Raw genomic sequence first — 23,207 nt, forward strand, 5'->3', positions numbered from 1 at the left:
AGTTAGATCATCCCTGAATTGTCACGTAGAGCTTGATTGTGACAAAGTTCTATCCATTCCCCCTCAGCCCTAGTGACCACATTTTCGTATCCCTTTAAGTACCATACCAGCTCATCTGCTCGCCTGAGCCACTCTGTGTCGGCTACTTGAGACCAATCAACTTTAGTGGATTGACTTCCGGTGTCATTAACCAGGTGGACTGGACGAAGATAATAATTGAGATACATCTCTTGTGAAACCGAATATAGGCCGGAAACCATGGCTTCAGCTGATTCATAACAAGATCGGAAGAAGTTGACCTCCCTCCTTAATGCTGATAGCTGCCGGACGAGATCAATTTCTCTTTGTTCTTGTGAATTTGGTTTGCGCTGCTTGGCTGATTGGAGGACTTCCTTCCTTAGTTCTAGGGCACTTGTCACTCCTCCAACTTCCTCAATGCATCTGTCAAAGAATTGAATAGATGGCACACGATCTGGAACCTGCATTGTCTTCCTTTTGCGTTGCCCTGTGTTATTCGGCTAGTGAGCTCTTCGCACTGGGTAGCACTGTATCGTGAAGGAGGCCGTCACCGCCCATTGACAAGCTAAGTAAACACCACCGAAGCAAAATTGATTTTGTAGAACTGGGTTACTTCCACTGTTCAACGCGTTAAGGTCTATATTATACAATACTTTACAAGACTGGTATCCTTATATCACTACTCTCTTCTATACTTTAGATATCGGTGGAAACCCTAAATAATTGTATTTAGCTATTTTCGGATTAACGATATTTGTCCCTAAGTAAATCATCGTAAGGAACGTAATGCATAGCTTACAATAGTTTCACGTATCAGTAAAATATCTATGAGTCGATCTTTTCACGTGCAGTAGTTCTACGTATATACGTGGGCCTCGGATTGCGACCACCGATATCCATTCCTCCTTAGGCACATGATGGGCACCTAACTTTATCCGCCACGGGCAGGAGCCACCAGAAGTGTGGGGGTCATATATACGTCACAAAGCTCCGACCACTAACTTAGGCTGTCATAACACGCGACTCGCGCAAAGAGAAGTGCGGAGATGGATTTCTATGAACCGGCGAATCGCGGAGGTGCTGCTGCAGCGCTTCCTGGCTGTAGAAGCTTTGGTCGCAGTCATCATGCAAGATATGCTCCCTTTTCGCCAGCCACTTAGGCTATAGACCTTAGCAGCGAAAGCTTTGTGCGTAAGGGGAGGAAGAATGCGCTGAGTGGACAAGTCATCTTTGCCTGGTCGAGGGCCTTATAGTATTGGTTGCCGTCCCAGCTAAATATAGATCAACAATCACCATCGATGGCCGCCTTAGCAATGGAGAACGGGATCGATCTGGCCCGCAACGCAGTTGCAAGCTTATTAAATCCCCTTCTACCTTATCTAGAGACTCTTTTTCGAAAATTGAAGATCTTTCGAGCTTAAGAGGTCGAGGATCCTACACCTTGACCGTTATAGATCCTAATGAGCCTGTTCGAAGCAGTCTGTCCGTGTGACACGTTAGAGATGGACTACTATACTACCGCTGATCCCTACAAGAGATCTTATGTATACTATAAAGCTCACTACGTTTGCTTGTGGCAGGTCACAGATAGCGCGATCGTAGGTCATTCCCAGTGAGATAAGCCCGTTTATCATGCCCGCCTATGTACTCGGAAACCGGAAACGTGTCGAAACTCCTTGCCAGACTTTATAGTAAGTCAAAGTTATAAAGTGAGATAAAAGAGGTCAACTAAACTTTTCAAGGCTGAACCGATCTTTTTCGTGTAATCTCGGAGTCCTCAACACGCCTGGGACTTTGAAGACAATGGATACAATGAGTACGATGATACACACAAACATCGCCGGATATGAACTTAGTGAAATACTGCGGACGAGGCGAACGCCTACGATATTATGATCAAGGTGCTGGGAGGAGATTGAGGACAAGGGGCGGGGCTACTTTCCTTACTGTCCGCCCATCACAACGGTTAATCGACATTTTGGTGAATTAATGACCAGGTACTACCATTGTAATAGCTGTTGCCATTTTGCGGTAGGTTTAATTTTCCTCGTCCGAGGGACGGTCGCCTCAGGCTAGTCTGCCTTATCGCGGCAACGCGATAAGTGCATATTATACTTAGTGATACAGAGACTTGCAAAACCGCCTTCCTCACCTAAACACATTTAAAATGATCGTTGTCCAAGTATGGAACGTCAGCAGATCGGCAATGGCCAGATCCATTTCAGCCCGCCCACCCGTGTACCAATCGTATTGGAGATAAATCTTCACTCACACAATACCTTCATGCCTGACAAGAACTTTGACCGGTCTATCAATATGACGTAAACGCAATTTTCGACCATGTCGAAGCATATCTGCATTACGAGCACGTGATACTCTTTACACGTTTTTCGTGGGGGCCAGTTGCGACTAAATCCTGCCCGTCGACCCTGCGCCGCATTTCAGCCTGCTTCCGCCAACATGCTCGCGCCAAACATGACGCATTGCTAGAGTCTACCTCGTACAGCCGGGGTCCAAAGTCTAAGATTCAACGTTGCACGATATCGCGCTGTTATCTGCCCCTGTATGCTCGAGGAGCCTCGCACCCGAACGTTACGCGATGCGCCTCCTGGAATTCAGCAGCGATGGTGGTCTGCAATTATCCAAAGATTTCATGGACGGCATCCCAATCTACGCGATACTCCTCACATACATGGGGTGCTGATGAAGATAAGGTCACATTCAATGATATTTGCAGTAGCTCGGGCAAAAGGCTGATTGCTACAGCGCCAGCCTCTTCGACTTCGTCGTCAGTATTTGCGCCATTCCTAGGCCTTGATGATTAACTTTGTTCCAGAAGAACTACTCTCGTCTGCAAATTCGAAGAACGAAGCAGGATCTGCAGTTCCGTGAATGCAGTTGACACCATGCAATGTGGAGTGACCAGGCTGAGTTCCGATACAAGGTGTGAATCCTTGAGGGTCCCTTGTCAAGTACTGCGGGTTGTAGTACTGCACAGCAGGATGCAGTAGGGTCGGGGTTTGCAGGTAAAGCTTTTGATCCCCAAACTTCTCGCCAATATCGTCTGCTGTTTTCTTTGGGCCGTAGATGTTGATGCAGTATGCTGGTTGAAAGTCGGTTGGTATGAGGCTGTCCGCATACACAGATATGCGAATGTCGTCGTACGTCGAAAGAAAGTCTAACTGTGACGGGAGTTTGCATCGAATCAGACGAAGTGTCGGGTTTGAAAAGGAGCAGAAACCCCCTTCAAAATTCAGGACCATATCCTCTTCGTCCTAGAACATTCCTGGTGAGTAATCACCAACGAAATTAATATCAATAAGCTATATTACTGTAAGTCAGCGAGTGGTTCATTGATTGTTCATTTTGAGACGTACCGATCCATAGCAAACAATAAGGTTGTTTAAATCCATTGCGAGATGAATCTATCTCAACGTGCGAACTATGCTGAGGGCGTGACAAAAGAGCGAGCTCAATAAGAATAGGCAGCAGTCTTGGCAAAGTTGCCCCATTAATTACGGTTGGCGGTGACACCAAATTAGGTATCCCGCCAATTTGAAAAAAGATTGTCAGACAGCTCTTAAATTCTTTTGATTGATACGGAAAATCTGTCACCTGTATACTTAGTCTCTAACATTATTGGCTGAAGGTTAGGACATAATTAAACCGTATGTAGCTAACTATGGATCTCCAGTCTCCACCGAAACCTAAAGCACAGAAAAGAATAGTTCTTCGAGGAAGGCGGTTTTGCAATTCACTGTCAGAGGAGCTTCGTTGTCTTTGCTGAAGTTCAAAAAGAAGAGAAGAGACTTATGAGGAAACCAGTCTTGTAATTCATCGTAGGAGACATCGCAGAAGAAAATCTGGATAAGAAGAGCTCTAAGCAGTATTGTGGATTACTACCACACTTTTTAGCCTCTCCGTCGCCGAAGTCTATGTGAAATTCAGGAGCTCAAGGACCGTGCACTATCCACAGATTCCTGCATACTATACGTGGTGCTCCGAGAGACCTTTCCTTTTCCACCCGTAACTATTGAATATTTGCCTGTACGTAAGTCGCTGTGGTCCGGAACACGGACAGTATAAACTCAGCAGTGCAATGAACTTCAACAACAACAATAAGAACGGAGTAAAACCTTGGTTGCGAGACGCGGCAGATCGCGTCATTGTGCCGTGACCTGAAGGAGTAACCTCCACCAACTATGCCTGAACATTTTCGTCGACAGAAAGTGCGCTTCCACGAGCAGAACGAAGAGGTCCTCCGTCGCCCGTTTGACGACGAATATTCTGTCATGGCACATTTTTCGGACCATATCGACATGTGCCGACTTTGCATCGTACCTTTTCAAAATGACAGAAATCCTATGTTGTGTCGAGAAGGCTACCTCCTCAGCAAAGACGTCTGCCGTTATGTCGGGCTGAGGAATGGGAGCGTGATCTCCGCCATAAGTTCACGGTCGCCACTTGAGATCGCAGTTCCTCCGAGGTTTGCGATCATACGAAGACTCCTTACTGCTCGTCCACGGGACTTAAAGTCGCAGGGAGTAACCGATGGAGAGATGCCAAAGAGTCCACCTGAATCCAGGCACGCACCTCACCAACGATCAGTGGAATACGTCACGATCTACCTCAATCTTCCCGCTTTAAAGATCCCTCTACATATCCGCCGTGCAGACCTGCAAAATATGTATACAACCTAGAGTCTTCCAGTATGGGGCGCGGATAATACCATGCCTGGCAAGGCCCTAAAATGCAAGAGCAGGAAGTACGGGTCTAGGGAAGAAACGAAAAGCGTGAAAGGCTTGGACGTCTCTATGAGTATAACAAAGCACTCTACTCAGTTGCGTTCGATGGCACTGTGGTGCCTATTATCGAATTAAGTGCCACACTAGCCGCTTGAGCAACCTGCATCATCATCTCGCTGCCATTCTCACTTTCCTGCAGCGCTTTTTGTAAGTCAGTCAGTTTGGATTCAATCCGAGAAATGCTGTGACAGCATTGATCAACTTTTTTTCGCAGCTCCTCAATTTGACGGGTTTGCCTGGGGCGGAAGAGAAAAGTCAGTGGATAAACACGGCCTGTAACCATTCTGTCCTCACCTCTGCTCAAATTCTTCGAGACGTTCATCCGTTGTGCTTCTCGCTCGTTGTGCCACGTTGAGAAATTGTTTCACCAAGTGATGTCCTGTCTTCGAGCCACTGGGCGGTAGAGCCGCAGAAGCATTGTGTTGCTGCGCAGCCGCTCTTCGGGGTTCCTTCGATGTTCTACGACTTGGCTCCCAGGCACCGTTCGGCCACCCATGATTCAGGATGTTCTGAGACCTTCCCTGAGAGAGGTCTGCATGCTCTGGAAAGACCGTGGGAGTGACAGGTGGACTGACCGCTGGCTGTTCCAATCCAAAAAGGTTGGGGTCAAAAAAACTATCCTCCATACCTTCAGGTGCCTCTCGCGTGAAGCTAGACATCTGATGTAGCCTTAAATTTGACGTGACATGACTTGTTGAAGTACCAACACTGTGCAAACACGGGATTAAGTGGTGGCTAGAGCGGCTCCCCTTGCCGCTCGATGCGAACGGCAGGCGGCTAAGTGCTCCGATCACCATTAAACAGACCCTGGTTTTACTGCAAAGTTAGCGACAAACTGTTACCCTATTACTGGACCGTTGAGTAGCGGGATTGCATTCCCGCCTTGAAGGTCTGGAGCTGGGGAGCAAAATGGGACCTCTGAATTCAGTGGTGCTGATTCCAGGACGGCGGATGCATATGGACAGATCCGCAACCACTATATTTCCGGGATAATATGAAACATCCATTGTCACACAATTTGCTACAATACTGACGTACTCCCACAGCAAGGCGTGGTGAAGCTAGAAATGAACCTTCACCAAGATTTTTCACGCCACTGGGCCTCTAACCTTTGCTTGCAGCGCGAGATTTCCAGATTCTTTGGGCCTCCAAAATCTTCGGTTTACTATGAGGAACAATTGAGGACAAATGGCCCGGTTTAGCAAAAAACGCTCCAATGCCAGATTGAAGTCCCGCAGTAGAGACCAGCCAGCGACAAAAGAGGAAAAGGAATCTAAGGCACAATATGAGCAGGCAAGGCGTCGACAATGGTGCGTGGTAAAGAAGACCAATGAACTCCACTCGTTATGTAACAAGAAGGTCTTCCTACTTGTGGTTGATGACCGTCGTGCCGATTTCCTCAGTTCCGAAGATATCTCCAAGGATTGGCCATATTCCTGGCAAAGACTGGTGAATGAATCCCTCCCGAGCACAGTACGACCTTATTGACACCTTGCAGATGTCTGACCCTACTGTTCGACGCATCACGTACAAAACTAAACCGCAAACGCAACATTCGGACAAGCCCTACCCATTGGTTACCCCCAATCAATCCGAAGATTCTGAAGATTCGTTGCAACCTATACAGAGCTTCCTTCGCGTTCACGAATTGGGCCGACTCTTGGAGCAGTTCCATCATCTTGGGCGCCATCGCGCTGCTTTTCTGAAAGGACTGAGAGTAGCACTATTTGGCGACTCAGGACGCCTCCCGGTGCAAGAGCAAGTATGAAATCTAGTCTATCATACCTCAATGCAAAAGAATCCACGTGACAGATTTGGTTTCACTATCTTAATAGCCTATCTACGATTATAGTGATAGAACGCATATGCCCGTCACCAAGGTAACCCAAACAAAACTGACACCTCTGCTGGTAGCGGCCGAATCATATACCGCGGGAGATTGCAATATTGGCGCGGTCCAGCGAAAAGTGCCGTTCGACCAGTTCGTCCCACCAGTGCCAGTTCCTATGCCCGTAGCCATCACCGTGTTTATGTTCATACCTGTTCCAGAGAGGGTGCCAGCGCCAGTGCCACTGCCAGTAAATCCGTTACCACTTCCTCCCGAGCATGGGACCCCTCCAGTTGTTGAGATCGACGGGCGTGCACTTGCCGGGGGTGGAAACGGCACTACGGATCTGGGGGTGTTTGTAGTCTCTGAAGATGTCGCAGCTTTGCTAGCTGTCGTCGCAGCCGTCGTGGCGGTCCCGGTAGTGCTGGTGGCAGTGAGCGTAACCTTCGGAGTAGAGAGCTGGCTGTCAGGGGCCCCACTCAAAGTATTGGGTAGAGCCGATGAACGCTCCGACTGCGTTACTGAGGTGACCGCTATGCTATTTTGTCCCCACATTAGCCAAAAGCTTCCCAGTGAAATGAAACCTGATGGCGGTATCGACTGAGTCCAACTAACACTATGTTAGTCAATCTACAGGGAGTAGGGTCCAGGACTCACACAGAAGGCAGCAGTAGAAACCACCATCTAATTAATGTGAACGCTTGCATCTTCGATTCTGCCCCGCGGGACGAATTGCTCCCAGTGAATGACCAAAGACCGTTCATTTTAACTACGCTCAGGAAAGGTTCCTCGCCATAGTATGGTTCATAATGTTCGCACTTAAAGACTTTTTGGCCACTGATATTTTGAGACCGCCTTTTCCTGAGGTATGGCTGACCAAATTTCTAGGAATATCCTATAAAATAGGCAAGGGCACGATTACCGGTCTTCAAAGTTCCTACATTCAAATTCTTTTTGGCGAATATGTCTGACATTGGGAACGATCCCAAAGGACACGCCGACGGAAAGGCTGGAGAGACCAGTGCAAGTACGCAGGGTGAGTCACAAGCTGCGCAAGATGCGAGAAGTAGGGCGAAAAGGATCGAGACTCAGAGGGGAAAACATCAAGAAAGAAAAAATGAAATGAAAAAATGGAAGGTCGACAAAAAGGATCAGCATGACAGGAAGAAAAAGCAACAAGAGTCCCTTCAACGACAGCTCGAACAACTACGGAAACAAGAGGAATCTGAGAATCGTCAGACCGAGGAGCAAAAAATAACTAAGGACATTGATATGATCGATGCCGATCTCAAGGCGATGGAGAACGACTCGGAAAACTTTATGGACTTTACATCCGATGACTCGAATATCCCGAGGCCGTCAATCGAGGCATCGACCGAAGATGACGATCAGGACAGCGATCCGGCTGCAATTCCCTTCCAAGCCGGTAGCGACACTTCAGAACTCTTTCCAGGAGCTCCCTGCGTGACGGTCGCCAAAAAGTGCATAAGAGGAAACAGAGACGATGCACCGACGTACCTAAATCGCTACGGGCCTCGCAGATGTGGCTGGTTCGTGTTTAGCACGACCTTGTTACTTCCTGATGGCGTCAAAGAAGGAGACTTGGTCAATGTCTCCGAGAAGAAGGATCGCATCTTGGATTATCCTCGACGACAGGGGGAATCCAAGCCTAGACTCGGTGATGTGCAAGGATTCTTGAACATAGTCTGGGATTACGGGAAGCTTGAAGGTAATCCGTTAGAGGCGGCAGAACTCTTGAATCCCCGAAAGGTTAAGCAGACCGATAAGTACCCAACCGAGAAAGAACGCCGACACCAAAAGCTAGAAAAATATCCTCAAGTGAACATACAGCTTCAGTTCAAGAATAATTGGAAGACCGACTTCGTCGAAAAAGCAACTACGTGGGAAACAGGTTCACAATTTCGACAACTATACCGAAGGGACCAGATCAAGGCGGAAGACGAGGTGTACCGCATGGCACTCAATCAGGCAGAACGTTTTCTTCGTTGGTATCAGTCAATCAAGCCGGATGAATTCGACGAGAAAGGGATCTACAAGAGGTCTCCGAGTCGAGAACCAACCACGGTGCCGTTAACGACATCCGTGTCCCCAACTCCGCCTCCGGAAACCACCCAGGTACCGAAGCCTGGTCAGACACAGCTTCCTACGCCACCGCCGGACGAAAAGACCCCTACGCCACCACCGGATGGAAAGGCAGGAAACAAGCCTCAGACAGATCAGGATTCTACAAAAGGGAAGAAGAAAATGACTCGAGAGAGGTTCAAGAAGATTATACTAAAAGCATATAAAGATGCTGAAAATATAACAGGAGAAATGACTGAAGACCAGAATGATGAATGGGAAGTCTACTTTGATGCTTATGCCAGTAGAAAGGGGTACTCGTAAAAATAGCCACGCATCTAGAGCAGCGAACTCGGGAGAAGTAGGAAATCCACTCATTTAGCGACATAGATATATTGAGTTCACTCGAACAATTAGAATTGTCCGCAGGCGGACATTACCTAAACCATTCAAGTAGAACAACCTGATTCAAGTTTACCCTTTGAGAGGTAGTCTGCGTACCGTAGAGCCCATCGAGGTGGAGAATTTAGTTACGAATGCTCGTCGATCCTAACAAGTATTGAAGGCACTACAAATAGCCGTGGACAAGCTGTCAGAGAAACACGATTATCGCGGCAAACGCGATGAAAACCCTCTTCGTACAATACTGTAGAAAAGACTCAAAGCTTGCATCCCACTCCAAATTAGAACGCAGGCTATAGATACTGCATTGTGCCACAGGATGATGTGCACAGGGAAACTCAGGGTCCTAGGGTCCTAGGGATACTGCACACTGCAATACCTCAGAGTTCCATGGTGCTCCGGCTTATGGCTAGTCAGTTACGCACTGCGATGCCCTGTTGAAAATTGTTTGTCAAGAGTAATTCGTCCATTTGATTGGGATGATTGGGATGATTGGGATAAGCTGTGGAGGCATCAAATGAGGGTGCTAGTGGGCTGGTCATTCGGCTCTCGATTGGCCCGCTTCAATCCTAATCATCGTTTCGGCCGTTCCCTGGAGAATCGTCAATCAGACGAAGTTTGAGGCGCTCCTGGGGCACTTGAGAGAATTTATCGAAGATCTAGAGGCCTTCACAAAATAGCTTCAGATATCGGGACGACAACGTCGTTGCCTCGACGCCGGCATTGAGTCGATCTCAGATATATACGCTCTAGAGCGAATGGAAAACGCCCGCATTGGCCCCGATGACCCGGTCTCGGAATCTGCGAGCATCAGGCTGTCAAACCTCCGCCGAAGTGGCGCCTCAAGAAGGTCCCTTTCAGTCGATTCTGTCCGCAATATGCTCCCGTCTCAGAGCTATAACCCTTTTGCGCACCGAGCGTTCGATGATCTCAGTATCAACGAGAGCTTTGCCACTACTGAAACACACCGAATAGAAGCTGAGTCCATCCTAGACCAAGCGGCGGATGCCTCAAGCACACACGGGAGCTTTAACACTGCACTAACGCAACAATCCACAGAGAGGCTGGGCCTTGATAGAAATGAGCACGAATCTAACAGCTCATGGGTTGGGGGTTCTCCGCAAACCCGACATTTGGTTGCACAACAGTTAATCAGTGGAAACAAGACGTTACTGTATCAGGATCGAATATCGAAGTGGTCGTTGAACTTGAACCTCGTGCGGTACAAAAAGCAAACCCAGGTCAGAAACCAAAGGTCACTTAGCCGAGTCTGACGAGATACAATCAATTGGGGTCCACCGAAGATAGTGGTCTTCCATCTTCACGTGATGTGTACAGAAGTTCTACAGTATTTCCCGAAACCGCCCTCCCCACATAGTAACTTCTTTGCCAGAAAGCTTACAATACTGTAAATCACAAATTCCTTCGTGCACATTACCAGAACGACCGGAGCGGAGAAATATTAATCCGATAACTCGGCGCTCCAAGCGCCAAGGCTTAGCCCATAGGGTGTCCCATCAAAAAGCAAGTTCGACCGTTTCCGCAATCCATTATCACCGAAAGATGTGGGAATCCCCGTCCCTGCCATATTACTGCCCGACATCGTTGCTACCAGTTCCTTTACCTACTACTTCCGATATCAAGAACGCAACATGTATGCTAGAGGATGCAGCCTCCAGAGTTGTTCGGGTCGGAGACTACTTTGTCGCTAAATATGGGCCACAAACAAGCCGCCGGATACAAGAGGGACAGAATATGATCTTTGTTCAACAAAACCTCACGACTCCCATCCCGTTGATATACGCTCTCTATGTCGAAGATGGCATCGCATACTTGCTGATGGAGTACGTTGCTGGACAGTCGCTTGAATCTCTTTGGCCAAACCTTGAGCCACAAGAGCAGTCAATAATTTTGAACAAGCTCAGGAAGATTTTGGACGAAATGAGATCTCTACCGCCACCATCACCTCCCTTCTACGGGAGTGTTTGCCATGGGCCGCTCCCGTACTTTCTCTTCTGGACTCCAGAAACGCAACCGACAATCAATGGTCCTTTCAATAACGAGGAAGAGCTCTGCTTGGGCTTAGTAGAAAGAATCCGCCAGATTTATGCCGACAACACTCAACACATGGCTCGCGTCAACTGGTTCCAGAAACATCTTCCTACCTCGCTTATAGGCCACCCACCAACTCTCACACATGGCGATCTCCAAAAGAAGAATATTATCGTCACTCGAACACATCTCCAAAATGAAGACGACGACGTCGAGCTGACAATACTTGATTGGGAGAACGCAGGGTGGTATCCCGACTACTTTGAATACTTTTCATGCTACACAAGCTTCCACTGGGATAGCGACTGGCCCCTGATGGTAGAAGTCTTCCTCGACCCTTATCCTGTGGAGACACTTTCGTTGATGCCTGTATACCATGACATCTTCATGTAGTCATACCAGGGAGGCATGAACATCTTGATCTTATCAGTCCACTCTCACAGGTGCCATAGACTAATCTACTCAAGAATCTGCGCTGCTTGCAAAGCTGGTATTGCACGTTCCTCAGTCCACTCAGTGCATTTGACCAGTCGAACACGTGTCTCTCCGGGCTGGTAGAAGGCGCCGTTTGGTTTGATTGGCTCTGTCTTCATAGTCTTTGGGTTGAATTTCTTCTGTTTGTGTGGAGTAGGTTGTTGGGCGCAAATTGTTTCAAAAGTATGGTACTTGCTTGCCTTGACTTTGCCCAGAAGGTGTTTTTGGTAGAAGCTTTGAGACAATTCGGGCTGGAGACCTGACTTTCGTTGATACGTCCTGCCCGTTACCAAGTCACCAACAACATGGTGAATAAATCCACTTTTGTCATCCTTCGTCTCAACAAAGATCTAAGGGGCTAATCAGTCCAGAGCCGTCCAAATCTTACTTAATACTGACCACAGTGTGATATCTTGGCTGCGGCATGTCTGGATCTTGCACAGCTAAGCGATACTGAACTTTGTAGACCTAGAAATATTTTTCTTGAGGCATTTTATCGTTGTAGAAAGGGAGGTGGCTGTTAGTGACGAAAACGTTAGCCACCCTCCAGGAGGGCCTGATGTCTTTCCCTTCTTTATAACCTCAGAACCGGAGCGCGCTCTATCATGACCACCAAGCCCGCCACGGACACGTGACAGATGTCTCTAGTCTCATTCGTGCTTACTCCCCAGAGCCTTATGCAAAGCGCCATTTTGAGGAGTGCTAATGTAGAACGCCAGGCTCGGCGGCAGCGGCACCAGCGCGGCTTTGGAATCACATCTTATAATTTCAGCGAATAACAGACCTGTGGGTAGCGCCGACTAGCAAGCCAACCGCACCATGTCTCAGCAGGAAAAGTCGACCAGCAACAATTGGACAATGAAGTCGATGGTGTCAATTCATAAAGGAAAACAGGCGGGGTTGCGGCTTCGGTTAATGTTGGGTCTGCGGGCGGGCATCTCGAGACTCCAATGATCACGTGATCCGGCATAAAGGCTGTCCCACAAATTCCTTAGCCTTCGGCGAAAGAAATTACACTGTATTCTCAGAGGGGAGGGTGGTTTTGGAAAAGACTGTAACAAATGACGGTACAGCGTAGCCTGTAGCGAAACGCGTCTGAATATTTTCAGTACAGACAAGGTACCACAGATTGGTTCTGATTAGTAACCTAACTATCGGCAATCATTGGTGGGTTTAGGTAAATTTCTAACTGGAAATAGATAGTTTACCACACTTGAGTAGGGCTATTTACAGCAATATCTTTTCGAGGGTAGAAACCGTAGTTGCAAGACTCTGTACCGAAAGCACTAACGATGTCCAATAGATTGTTATTGTACCCTGCTTCGTCCTCGCCCGCGTGATCCCCCCTCTTCGAGATGTATACGCACTTTGGCCCTAGAAACTCCTCACAGGTAGTGGGGGTGATCTCTTATCCGTTTGATGAAGAGCGAACCTTGCTTTTGTACAGTGTATATAAGCCTTTTAAAAGGATAATTTTTAGAGTGAATATTTGGGTGTAATCTGGCTCTGACTACGGTTTACGGTTGAGAAAATTTCGCCGTGGGCTGGTATGATCTAAAGCCGTGGGCTGCGAAGTGCAATAAGTAACACTGCTCCACAAGATGCTACGGTCAGCTAATAATTTGATGAAGTCAGCTTCTGAATTGATGGTTCGCGAATGATCAAGCAAGAAAGTCCCACCGAGTTGCGTGGGAAGAGTCATCTCAATCAACAAACGCAGATACCGTTACCCACTTCTTTTCGAGCTTTAAAGGGTCGCTGGAAGTGGTGGTTTGTGATTGCGAACATTTTTCAACGGAATCCACGACTTTCATGCTGGTATAAGTATCTGTTGTTCATCATCCCCTCATCATAGTTTTACTACATCTGGTAAACGCCTCGCAGAGATGGCAAGAACCTATAAGCGCTCTACAAATGAGAAATGGAGAATACGAACAATTGGGAAAGAGTGGCTTACACGCAAAAAGAGTAGGCCTCTAACTAAGCCTGTCGCCAAGCCTAGTAGTCTTCTACATTTGCCCAAAGAGCTTCTACATTTTCCCAAAGAGCTTCTACATTTTCCCAACGAGCTTCTACATTTTCCCAAAGAGCTTCTACATTTTCCCAACGAGCTTCTGGAGAAAGTTCTAAGTCATGTAAGTATAGCACTATATTGGTCGCTTAATGCTTATTTACTATTAGCTATCATCGCCTCAGATTAGATCGGTACTGGGAACGTGCCGCCGACTGCTGGGCCTTGGATCAGCAGAAGTTCTGCGCAGCATCACTCTTCAGCTTTTGCTTAACTCAGGTTTAGGGCCAGAACCTTCCTACGAACAGCGAAGAGACTTCCTGAAGAATGTTGACAGAACCGAGAAGCTACTAGCACTCTTAGCCAAACCTGAGAGGGCAGCATATGTGAAGGAGCTCCATATTGTCCCTCTAGATTCTGGGTTCCTATACATTGACACAGTTCAAACTCATGACTCTGTTGACGAAGCTCGATTCAATATTATGGTCTCAAACCTGAGATCGATGCGAAACTTACGTCGTCTAAGGTGGAAAGATACTTTCCAAGCAAGAGCTTCAACGCTAACAGACAAGACAGGTACGATATATCAAGTCGATCCCTACCACCCGACTTGATACGAAACTTCGAATACCTCAGTGAGCTTCAAACGACTGCTATTGATTTTCAACGGTTAGAGTGTCCTCAGCTACAGCTACTTACGATCGTCCGCCGGAGCCTTTGGGATCAACCTCTCTTCCAACCTAAAAACGAAATTAATAAACTCAGGGAGCAAATTACGGTCCGAAATTTCCCAAATCTCAAGGGCCTACAAATAATCGCTGATCTTGACCCCGATCGTGCGGATGCTACCAATGTCCTCCTGGATTTTGGTACTCTGCTCCAACTCTCATCGATCTGCATCCGGCATATCGGTTTTGGAAAACCTCAATTTAAGTTTACTGGTCGTCCTTCGGGCACATTGAAGACTGCAAGTTTCAGCCGAATCCCTCAGTCGGTAGAACTGATCAGCATTATGACTGGGCTTCGTCACCTAATTCTGGACGACATGGATTTACGGACGCAATCTCTGACCTTAACTAAGCTTGAAGTACTTGAAGTAGGGCTTCTAAGCAACGCTAGTCACTTCTTCGAAGCCTCGCGCTTTCCTCGTCTTACACAATATCTGGAAGTCGTACAAAGGGGCAGGTTAGCTGATCGCTCTTCTAATCCTTTAGCTCATATATCACATTGGAATCTTGAAGTTCTTGTGTTGCGACTTGAGCAAAGGAAGACACTTTGGGATTTTGATACAATTATCAGGTTTGACGGGATATTAGAAGAGCTTAAAAATGCTCATGAGCGAGGATTCTTGCGAAAGGTTCTGTTATTGGGGGACTTTTCGAGCGTGGCTCAACGTAGAGGTTGGCTGACAGTACACCCCGGCATGGATACATCGGCGATGGACAAAGAATGGCTCCAACTCTTGCAGTGCGTCGACGTAGAAAAGCGCTTCGCGGAGACAAGTTATCCGAGATGGACCAAAAGTTTGCTAAGCCGTCAGTCGTACATGGAGGCTCTCAGAGTACTTTGAATCAATTTAGGTATTCATCTGTCGATAATGAAGCAATACGCTTGGCGCGTCAAGGCCGCCGGATACTAGAACATTGATATATTAAACCCGCCGCGGTCAGTAGGCTTTATTTATTCCCACAAGATAAGAGGACTCACCGACCCACTATTATATCCATTATTTTCCAGTTAGTTTATCCTACCACCACATTGAACAGAGCATCACTAATACTCTTGAAGCCAAGTGTTAGTATAGGGGCATTAAGCTGCGGCTTGTAGTGTTCCTCATCACTGCATTTCAGGCCCCATTCTTCTTGAAGACTTCTCTTGCTTAATTTCTCACCTATTACTTGTAATGTTCTCTCAATATTGACCTTGTTTTTCCAAGTCTCGAGTCTCCGGTCATACGATGCTGGATCGTCAAGACCGCATGCGGGGCCCCATGCCTCAAGACGTGCCGACATGGCTTGATGCTGACGGTCCCAGCAAAGGTCCAGATGATGGTCAAGCCAATCAATAATCGGAAGCGATTCTTCATTTGAGAAGCCGACCTTTTTGGAATTCATGCTGATGGGGGCTTCGGGATCGCATATGCCGTATCGGCCAAAGGTTGCATAAGGGACCTAGGAGTACCAGGAACAGGGGCCCTCAAGGCAAGACAATTGACGGACTTCCGAGTTTCGTGGTTGACGGCGCTCAGCATTAGCTCCAATCTCAGGCAATCTTGCTAGGAAGACCGTTGAGGACGATCGTTTCACAAAACTACTTGCAGAAGTGGTGGAAGAGAGGAAGGTTTCCAAATGCGAATGCTAATCGCGATGGGAGAAGGAAGGGTATGTCGCCTTACTGTCCGCGGGTGCAGACGAAGCCGCGGCATGCAAAGCTTCCTGGATTGTGGTTTTCTAGGGTAGTAACGGAGCAAACAAGATAGAGCGTTATTTGGCATCCTTACGGATATCAAATACTGTCAAGAACGGTCGTCACACGGCTGTTAAACTTTTATTCGATCTGAAAGACAATAAACTACGACTATAGGAATAGTAGAGCTCAACGAAGACTAAAAGAAACTCGGTTTAATTGATCCTTCTATAGAGCCCCATTATAAAATCCCACGTCAAGGAGGTGAAGTTGAGGCTTGCAAGGACATTGGTATACCCGTTCAATAACGACCGAGCAAAGCTAGGCTGCTTACACTCGCAAAATGTCTTGTCTCATTCTCCTTGCATCATACTCCCGAGGGGTGTAGCCGTGCAATCATTTCGATATGGCCCATAGAACTTAACCTTTTGCATGTCGTACTTATTGTCAAACCAGCTTGCAACCTCACTAGGCATATTGCCGGCCGTTGGTGTAGCTGAAATAATATCGAGGATATCTTGATGAGGCTTGTAATCATCATAGATATCCGGATCATAAGTGCCAGTCCAATTGAAATTGTTAAGGTTGAAAATATCAACCGCGTTACTATACGTCGGAGGTGCTTCACTAGCTCCTGTACCGCCGATCACCATCATTTGATCCGGATATGGAGCCACGCAAATATGATTTTGTCTTGGAGATCCTGACCGTCCTGGACTGTTAGCCTTGACCCACGTAAATGAAGGGACCGTTAAGATCCAAACGGTATCCAATGCTTGACCTTCATTGCTATCCCAGCCTCCATACACGAATATCTCATGGTGAGAGCCATTCGGACCTGATGCCACGACAGTACAGAACTGTGCAAGAGGTGTATCTGGGATAGCGGAACCCTCATTAAGCATTTGTAGGCTCCAAGTACCAGTACCTATATCGTAGACGGGAAACTCTTTCAAGAAAGTTATTGACTCGGTGCTGTTGTCTTGAGCGATTTCAAAATTCATGTCCGCTGGCTTCAATACTCCTCCAATCGCAATCAGTATACCGGCTGTCGAAGTAGGCACCCAGACAAGACCGCCTTCACTTCGCCAGGTCGTGCCTTCGTCCAGTGGAGTCTTGATCCAATTTGCATGACCAAGTTCGGTCATCTGCACGGTTATCAACCATCGAGACTGGTCGGTAGGCTGGTCGAAATAAGAGTAGGTTGTCCCATTCTGCTTATAGATACCTCCAAAATAGAACCCAGGGTTTTCACTGGGGACATTAGCCCCGGCGCCGTCCGTAACTGTGATAAACGACCCGTTTTGAGGGACGTAATTGAGGTTTGGCACACCGAGTTGAATGTCTGTAGCTTGGGATGTATTATACAAAGGTAAGCTCACTGTACGTGGACCGAGATTGGCGGAAGTAAGGCTCATGCCACTGGTCGAATCATTAGCTATGACCTCTACTTAGAGCACGAACAACTTACCCCCAAGCATAGAATTCATCATAATGGGCGAACATATAACCATCAATGTAATAATTCTGAACTCCAGCTTCGGGAATGCTTTCGAACATCGCAGGCGGTTCACCCGTCGATATGCCGAATGGACTGTGCATGTCAAGCTTGAACAACATTCCATTGGAAGAATTGGCTGTCGTCAATGAGTCGATATCCCATGCCCCATCCTTCCAGGTCCCCGTTTTCATCCAACCACCCTCTATGTAGACATTGTCCCTGATCAGAGCCGCCCAAGGTCTGTCCCAATATGCAATTTCGTTCGAGGTGAGATCACCGATAACAAGGCGTGGCAAAAGGAGTAGCCAGATACCAGAATACATAAAGTATGATATGTTGGAAAGATTGTCGTAGAGAGAAAAAGGAACACCTTTTGAGAGGATTTCATCGAGTACGAGACTCGAGTCGAGCCTGATCTAGAGGCAAGATTCCTTATCCCTTATCTTTTGCAGGTGGGCGGTTTTCCAACCAATTGTCTCCATATACAACAGGGTCCAATGGATATAACTGTGGGCGCGCAATGGCACAGTTTTGAATGGCCCCTACGACTTTACTGTGGTTAGTAGATTTAGGGGTGCAGTTCCGAGACCACAATAAAACGTGGATAAACATGCCATAGTTAATTAAACAGGGTACCCTACAAGTGGAAAGGCTTTGTATTTGCTTGTGTTTACAGTACTTCCAGAGATTAGATTACTCCCTAAGAGGGTCATATAATAGGCTAGAATAAAGGACCTTATCTTGAATGGATAGATTCTCATCATTGTATAAGCTAGATAATAAGCACCAACGACACACCGTAAGGAGTAACTTCAGAGGACGGCATCCCAAATCTAAATTGATCAGGTTCTTGACGGCCAAATAACATGCACTGGCATTTCTGAACCAGGAAAAGGCATTATCCGTTTCAAAGCCTCTTGTCCAGAGATTATACCACGCACCGCAACCATTCGGTCGAGAAGGTTCACGTGTGAACAATTCATCTGCCGGGGATCTGCCACAAGCTGGATGTAGATGTTAATCGACTGACTGTTGAGACCAATGTAATTGAATACCCATCGTCGGTTTAGTAGCCCGCAGGAGCAAACTTGACGCTGGATGATTATTTTCGGTAGCGTATGGTATAATCCTGCCACATCCCCAACCATACCGGGAACAGCTTGGAAAATGAGTTTATTGATATCACTCCCAGGTTGAATCCAGGGCTCTACCCGCACCACCACCTCCAGATTCGAGGCTTTGGACAAAAGTACCCAATCTCTGCCATCCAAATAACAGGCACCGTCGAGGAATAAGACTGACAGATGGCGTGTCCAGAGAATTGCGTGGATGGTTGACGGAGATAGGAGCCAGAAGAGACTCGATCTCAATGTCAACGCTATCAAGGTCTTCGAAGTAGACAATAGGGCGTTCCTTAGTAGTTCGTTAATGTCATCCTGTCTTGTTGAAGTAGCTATGTCGTCACACTCTATAGCCAGTGAGATAAGATTCTCGCAGCGCGTAAAGGGGAATGCTTTGTCGACCGCTTCCACTTTATGAAGAGATAGATGCCGCAATTTACCGAAAATCGTTTCGATTTTGCCTACTAAATGAGTCTCGTGGCAATAAAGGTATTGCAACGATTCAGCCATCCGGCCAAAAAAGTCGTTGAATTTAGTGGTAACGACAAGGGGCCCTTTCAATACGCAAAATGTCAAGCTTTGCGACCGTCCAGTAAAAAGAACCGGAATATTGCTCCAGGAGTTTCCTCTAACTTCGAGGTAAGTTAGCAGAGGATAAAGATCAAGGTCGACCAGGTTAACAATCGACCGGGTATGGCGTGTTCGAGGCTCTGGAATCCAAATCTCCAAACTTCGAAGTTCGTCCAGGGAAGGGAGAGTCCTTGAGATATGTCTTATGGGTAACTTAATAGATAGTGAATGTAATCGTGAATAGACTGTGGCTCCCATCTGTCCTCGTAGGGCCATAGTTATCCCTGACCAACCACAAAAAAGTTGAGTAGCGTCGATAGAGGGGCTTTCAATATCTAGGCTATTTCATTCAATTAGCTTTGTCTCCACCTAGTAGAGGGGCCTGCGCACACCGGAGATGGATCATTGAGTGCGCGTTCCGGATCAGAGAACAGATCATAGCAAAGCACAGATTGCGGAATTCCGACCACATCTGGTCTGGTATTGGGGCTGCAGATCGGCACACACAGAGCAGATTCTTGTCCGTGATCGTCAATTCACGAATACGTGATGCGCGGACCTTATCGACCAAAATTTGAATCACTTTCAGACGTTGCATTTCTGTGTGGAAGTTTCCACAGCTTAGGCAATTTGGGACTATGTTGAAGATTAGGTCTCGGTCCAATAGTGGCATTCCGATCCTGTTGAGCTTCCGGCATACACGTACTACTGCAAGTACGTCTTGAATATCGAGCTAACGCAGGTTAATCGCCATCCACCACGGTGCGAGAGTGGATTTTCTTACGCAGTCCAAGATACCAGTTATAGTCTCGTCCGAGATCAGTTCAAAATAGTTCATATTGACGGCACTGTTGATCTGCACCTTTGCGGAGATGGACCACCAACTTCTAACAAGGAGAGTTAGGAAGCTCTAAGCTGACGCCTAGACAAAAGTATATAACAGTACAATACCGAGTGAGCGACGCCGAACCGACCTGTATCACTGTCCAAGTTGTGAATGACCAGGAGATATAGTGGTAACGCACTACAATGCTTTACTTCAGTAAATCGTGGTATGGCCCTTGCGGATACGAATACTCACCTCCTCTTAAATAGTAGAGATCAAGTCCCTTAAGCACAAGCGTATACAAATTCAGGTGCCAGGAATATTCAATCGCCCGTAAAGTTGATGGAGTACCGTGGCACGCTTACTATAATTTGCAATCCAGCAAAGCAACTATTTGATTTTTTTGCAAAATGTTTCTGCTGCCGAGAGTACAAGACACTCCTTCCCCAGAGTACGTCGTCTTTTGAGTCCATTCAGTTTGTTCGTAGCACAGCTCCTTCGGTTAGCGAGAGTTTACGGATGCATCTACAAGAAGAAATATCTCAACGTGCAGAAGGGATTAGAGAGACCTCGCCTATCGAAAAGAACGAAAAGGACACAACAGAAGATCCTCGGGACTCGCAGAACTGCGGCTAATGGCAGTATTCTCCTGCCGTAGGGGCTAGGTAAAAGCGTGACTAGCAGAAAGCAACGGAAATACTGTCAGTTGTCGTCTCACTAAGCAGGGCTTTTTACTGAGGCCAGACAGACCAGGTTGAATAGAACTAAGCTACTCGCATGACTTTAAAAAAGGCCATATATCTCGTTGTATTCCACTTAATTTACTCATAAGTAGTGTAAGCCTAAACACCAGCATTTTACGTGGGCTATATCGACGATACATATTTAGCTGGTGTATAGCCGCAATTCCGGAAGAGTCTTCGAGACGTCATGTGATTGTGTACTGTACCTCCCATCCTGAAAACGTGGGAAATATTCAGAATGAACTTTGAGGAAGAACCTTTTCTAGAACCGGCCCACCAGCACAGTCTTGAGGACCTCTCTAGAATAGTGGCTGGACCACCTCTATCAGATTACCACGTAAGAAAGGAGCTAGTGGACATGTTTCGACAATTTTACGTCTCGACTTCCATTGCTCTCTCGTCACTTCAAAGAACGAGGCTATTATATGAACAATTTGTGCTTGAACAACGCGCAAAATCGACAAACCGCTCAAATCAAAGATTCGATCAGGAAATATACCTGTATAATGCTCAAAGACGGCTGAAGGCAGAACGATGTTACTTTGTCGATGAGGTCATGCCAGACTGGTTCCAGAAAGAATTAGTCCTAAGAACGCAATTGACCAAAACTGACATTGGTCTCGAGCTATCTAGCGCCTATAGCGCCTTAGAGTCATGGTTAATAGAGGTGAAGGTACTAGTAAACCATTGGTTTGAGGAATTTCGCGCTCTAGGCAGTACATCTCCCTGAAACAGTACCAAGAAGAATAGCGACGGTACCGCGCGGCCACTATTCTCAATTATTGTTGTAGCCTTTTGAGTATCAGAGGCAGGGAAGCAGATAGTAATCTTTTCTACAGTACCGTTCGAATGATACTTGGCTGAAATGTTTGGAGAGGGCGGGTGAGAAGATGATCACTATGGAATCTTGATGGTTAAAGGGGTACGCGTATACCCATTCAGCGGCTCTAAACAACCGAAGGTACATTTGTCGTTTATAAAGATTCCTCTGCGATGCTATTAGTGAATGCATACTGCGTTCGATACCTGGAAGACTTCTTACGCTCTCGTAGACGCTGATGATATTGATTAACTTCAATATATACTAGGGTCTTCATTGTTCTTTCGTCGTAGGGAGACCTGATCTCAGGTATTGTGTTATTCATCCAACCTTCAACCTTATCACGCCATCCGAGAAAATCCTCCAAGTGTATAACACGTTGGTTACACTGGTGACAAGAGTCTATGCACCACTGCTCGCTGGCACGCCCGGATGTGATCTGATTGCTTTTGAGATCATGCTGAAGGCCTGCATCCAACTTCTTTGCTCCATCCTCCCTGTCCATTATCAAGGATCTACTACCACACCAGCTGTTTCAGCGACGGGTCGATATCGGACTTTCGAGCTTATACGGGGAAGCTCAGCCCGACTCAAGGCTGAAAGTATCCAAATAAAGATGAATCGAAACTTCTGATGATAAAAGATCAGTAAATAGCAGTCTAGAGAAGAATAAGGGAGAAGATTGGGTGAAACCTTGACAGTTGAAGGTTCTATAGTACAATGAGTAGTGTTCTATACCATTGAAATCTTCCGGTCTAGACAGGATACTGTACTGTATCGATGGCACTTCATACAATAAACCTACTAATTGGGTGGGTGCGTGCACTCGAAACAGCACAAGATAATCTGACCGCACTACAGCCTAGTACGTGGAAGGAGAGGAGGTATAAACCAAACCCCGACTTTTGTTGTCCTCCTCTCTATGAAAAGATAGGGATACCCTCTCCGAAGGAGTCCAGCTCGGGTAATCCTACTGTACGAACGGGCTCACTAGGCTAGGCTCGAAACCTAATAACCACGGCGGCTAGTGGGTGATAAAAGCCAATATCCCGTTAGAGAAACTTTGTAGATGATTCCCAAACCCCTATTTCATAAAACTGATGGGAGTTCGAAGCTAAGTTTCCACAGTGCTTAGAGTGCTGGAAACTCCCCATGCATAGTGGTCGTTGAAATTGTTGACCCGATGGATCCTCAGAGCTGTCTACCCATTAATTTCTATCGTTAAAAAAAAACACCACTCCCACGGAGTATAGGGTATAATTCGTAGATGGTTCATCAGTCTAGAAGGGTACTCCTATAATAGTGTCTCATAATAGCATGTAGGTTTCCAGTTGCACTGGTGAAGAATCCATCCCACATATGTTTTATTGTACATATAGCGACAGACCTCGCAGTAAATCTTCCTTACTCCACGGTTTCCTATGTCAAATTCACAGTTTGGACAACCCATCGCTCAGTCTTTCGAAAGTTATGAGTTGCGAGTTAAGTGTCCTCTGCAGAAGCATTGATTGATAGATCGGGAGCTCATTCGTAGTCGTGGAGCCGGCA

At 46.8% G+C, this 23,207-nt stretch overlaps 5 protein-coding genes across 5 annotated transcripts; 3 read left to right on the forward strand and 2 right to left on the reverse strand.

The window, feature by feature from the left end:
• Window positions 1-2,388: 2,388 nt before the first annotated feature.
• PV06_11546 (uncharacterized protein) lies at window positions 2,389-3,448 on the reverse strand. The gene is made up of 2 exons (XM_016413238.1): window positions 3,396-3,448; window positions 2,389-3,341 (listed from the first exon to the last, which is right to left on the reverse strand). The coding sequence occupies exon 2, from the start codon at window positions 3,279-3,281 to the stop codon at window positions 2,826-2,828; it is 456 nt and encodes a 151-aa protein (XP_016256372.1). The 5' UTR covers window positions 3,282-3,341; window positions 3,396-3,448; the 3' UTR covers window positions 2,389-2,825.
• A 659-nt stretch (window positions 3,449-4,107) lies between these two features.
• On the forward strand, window positions 4,108-5,096 carry PV06_11547 (uncharacterized protein). The gene has a single exon (XM_016413239.1). The coding sequence runs from the start codon at window positions 4,221-4,223 to the stop codon at window positions 4,716-4,718; it is 498 nt and encodes a 165-aa protein (XP_016256373.1). The 5' UTR covers window positions 4,108-4,220; the 3' UTR covers window positions 4,719-5,096.
• A 2,249-nt stretch (window positions 5,097-7,345) lies between these two features.
• Window positions 7,346-9,117, forward strand: PV06_11548 (uncharacterized protein). The gene is made up of 2 exons (XM_016413240.1): window positions 7,346-7,462; window positions 7,540-9,117. The coding sequence occupies exon 2, from the start codon at window positions 7,615-7,617 to the stop codon at window positions 9,055-9,057; it is 1,443 nt and encodes a 480-aa protein (XP_016256374.1). The 5' UTR covers window positions 7,346-7,462; window positions 7,540-7,614; the 3' UTR covers window positions 9,058-9,117.
• A 1,581-nt stretch (window positions 9,118-10,698) lies between these two features.
• PV06_11549 (uncharacterized protein) lies at window positions 10,699-11,843 on the forward strand (the record flags this gene model as incomplete). Its single annotated transcript, XM_016413241.1, has 1 exon — window positions 10,699-11,843. One exon carries the CDS (start codon window positions 10,699-10,701, stop codon window positions 11,578-11,580), a length of 882 nt encoding a protein of 293 aa, XP_016256375.1. The 3' UTR covers window positions 11,581-11,843.
• PV06_11550 (uncharacterized protein) lies at window positions 11,646-12,087 on the reverse strand (the record flags this gene model as incomplete). The annotated part of the gene is made up of 2 exons (XM_016413242.1): window positions 11,646-11,940; window positions 12,050-12,087. The coding sequence occupies 2 exons, from the start codon at window positions 12,085-12,087 to the stop codon at window positions 11,646-11,648; spliced, it is 333 nt and encodes a 110-aa protein (XP_016256376.1).
• Between the last annotated feature and the right edge of the window lie 11,120 nt (window positions 12,088-23,207).

This window comes from Exophiala oligosperma, assembly GCF_000835515.1.
Source record: "Exophiala oligosperma strain CBS 72588 unplaced genomic scaffold supercont1.40, whole genome shotgun sequence".
Classification (NCBI taxonomy): domain Eukaryota; kingdom Fungi; phylum Ascomycota; class Eurotiomycetes; order Chaetothyriales; family Herpotrichiellaceae; genus Exophiala; species Exophiala oligosperma.

Coding starts and splice junctions, on each gene's coding strand:
- PV06_11547 (XM_016413239.1), top strand. CDS start 4,221: ATGCCTGAACATTTTCGTCGACAGAAAGTGCGCTTCCACGAGCAGAAC.
- PV06_11548 (XM_016413240.1), top strand. CDS start 7,615: ATGTCTGACATTGGGAACGATCCCAAAGGACACGCCGACGGAAAGGCT.
- PV06_11546 (XM_016413238.1), bottom strand. CDS start 3,281: ATGGTCCTGAATTTTGAAGGGGGTTTCTGCTCCTTTTCAAACCCGACA.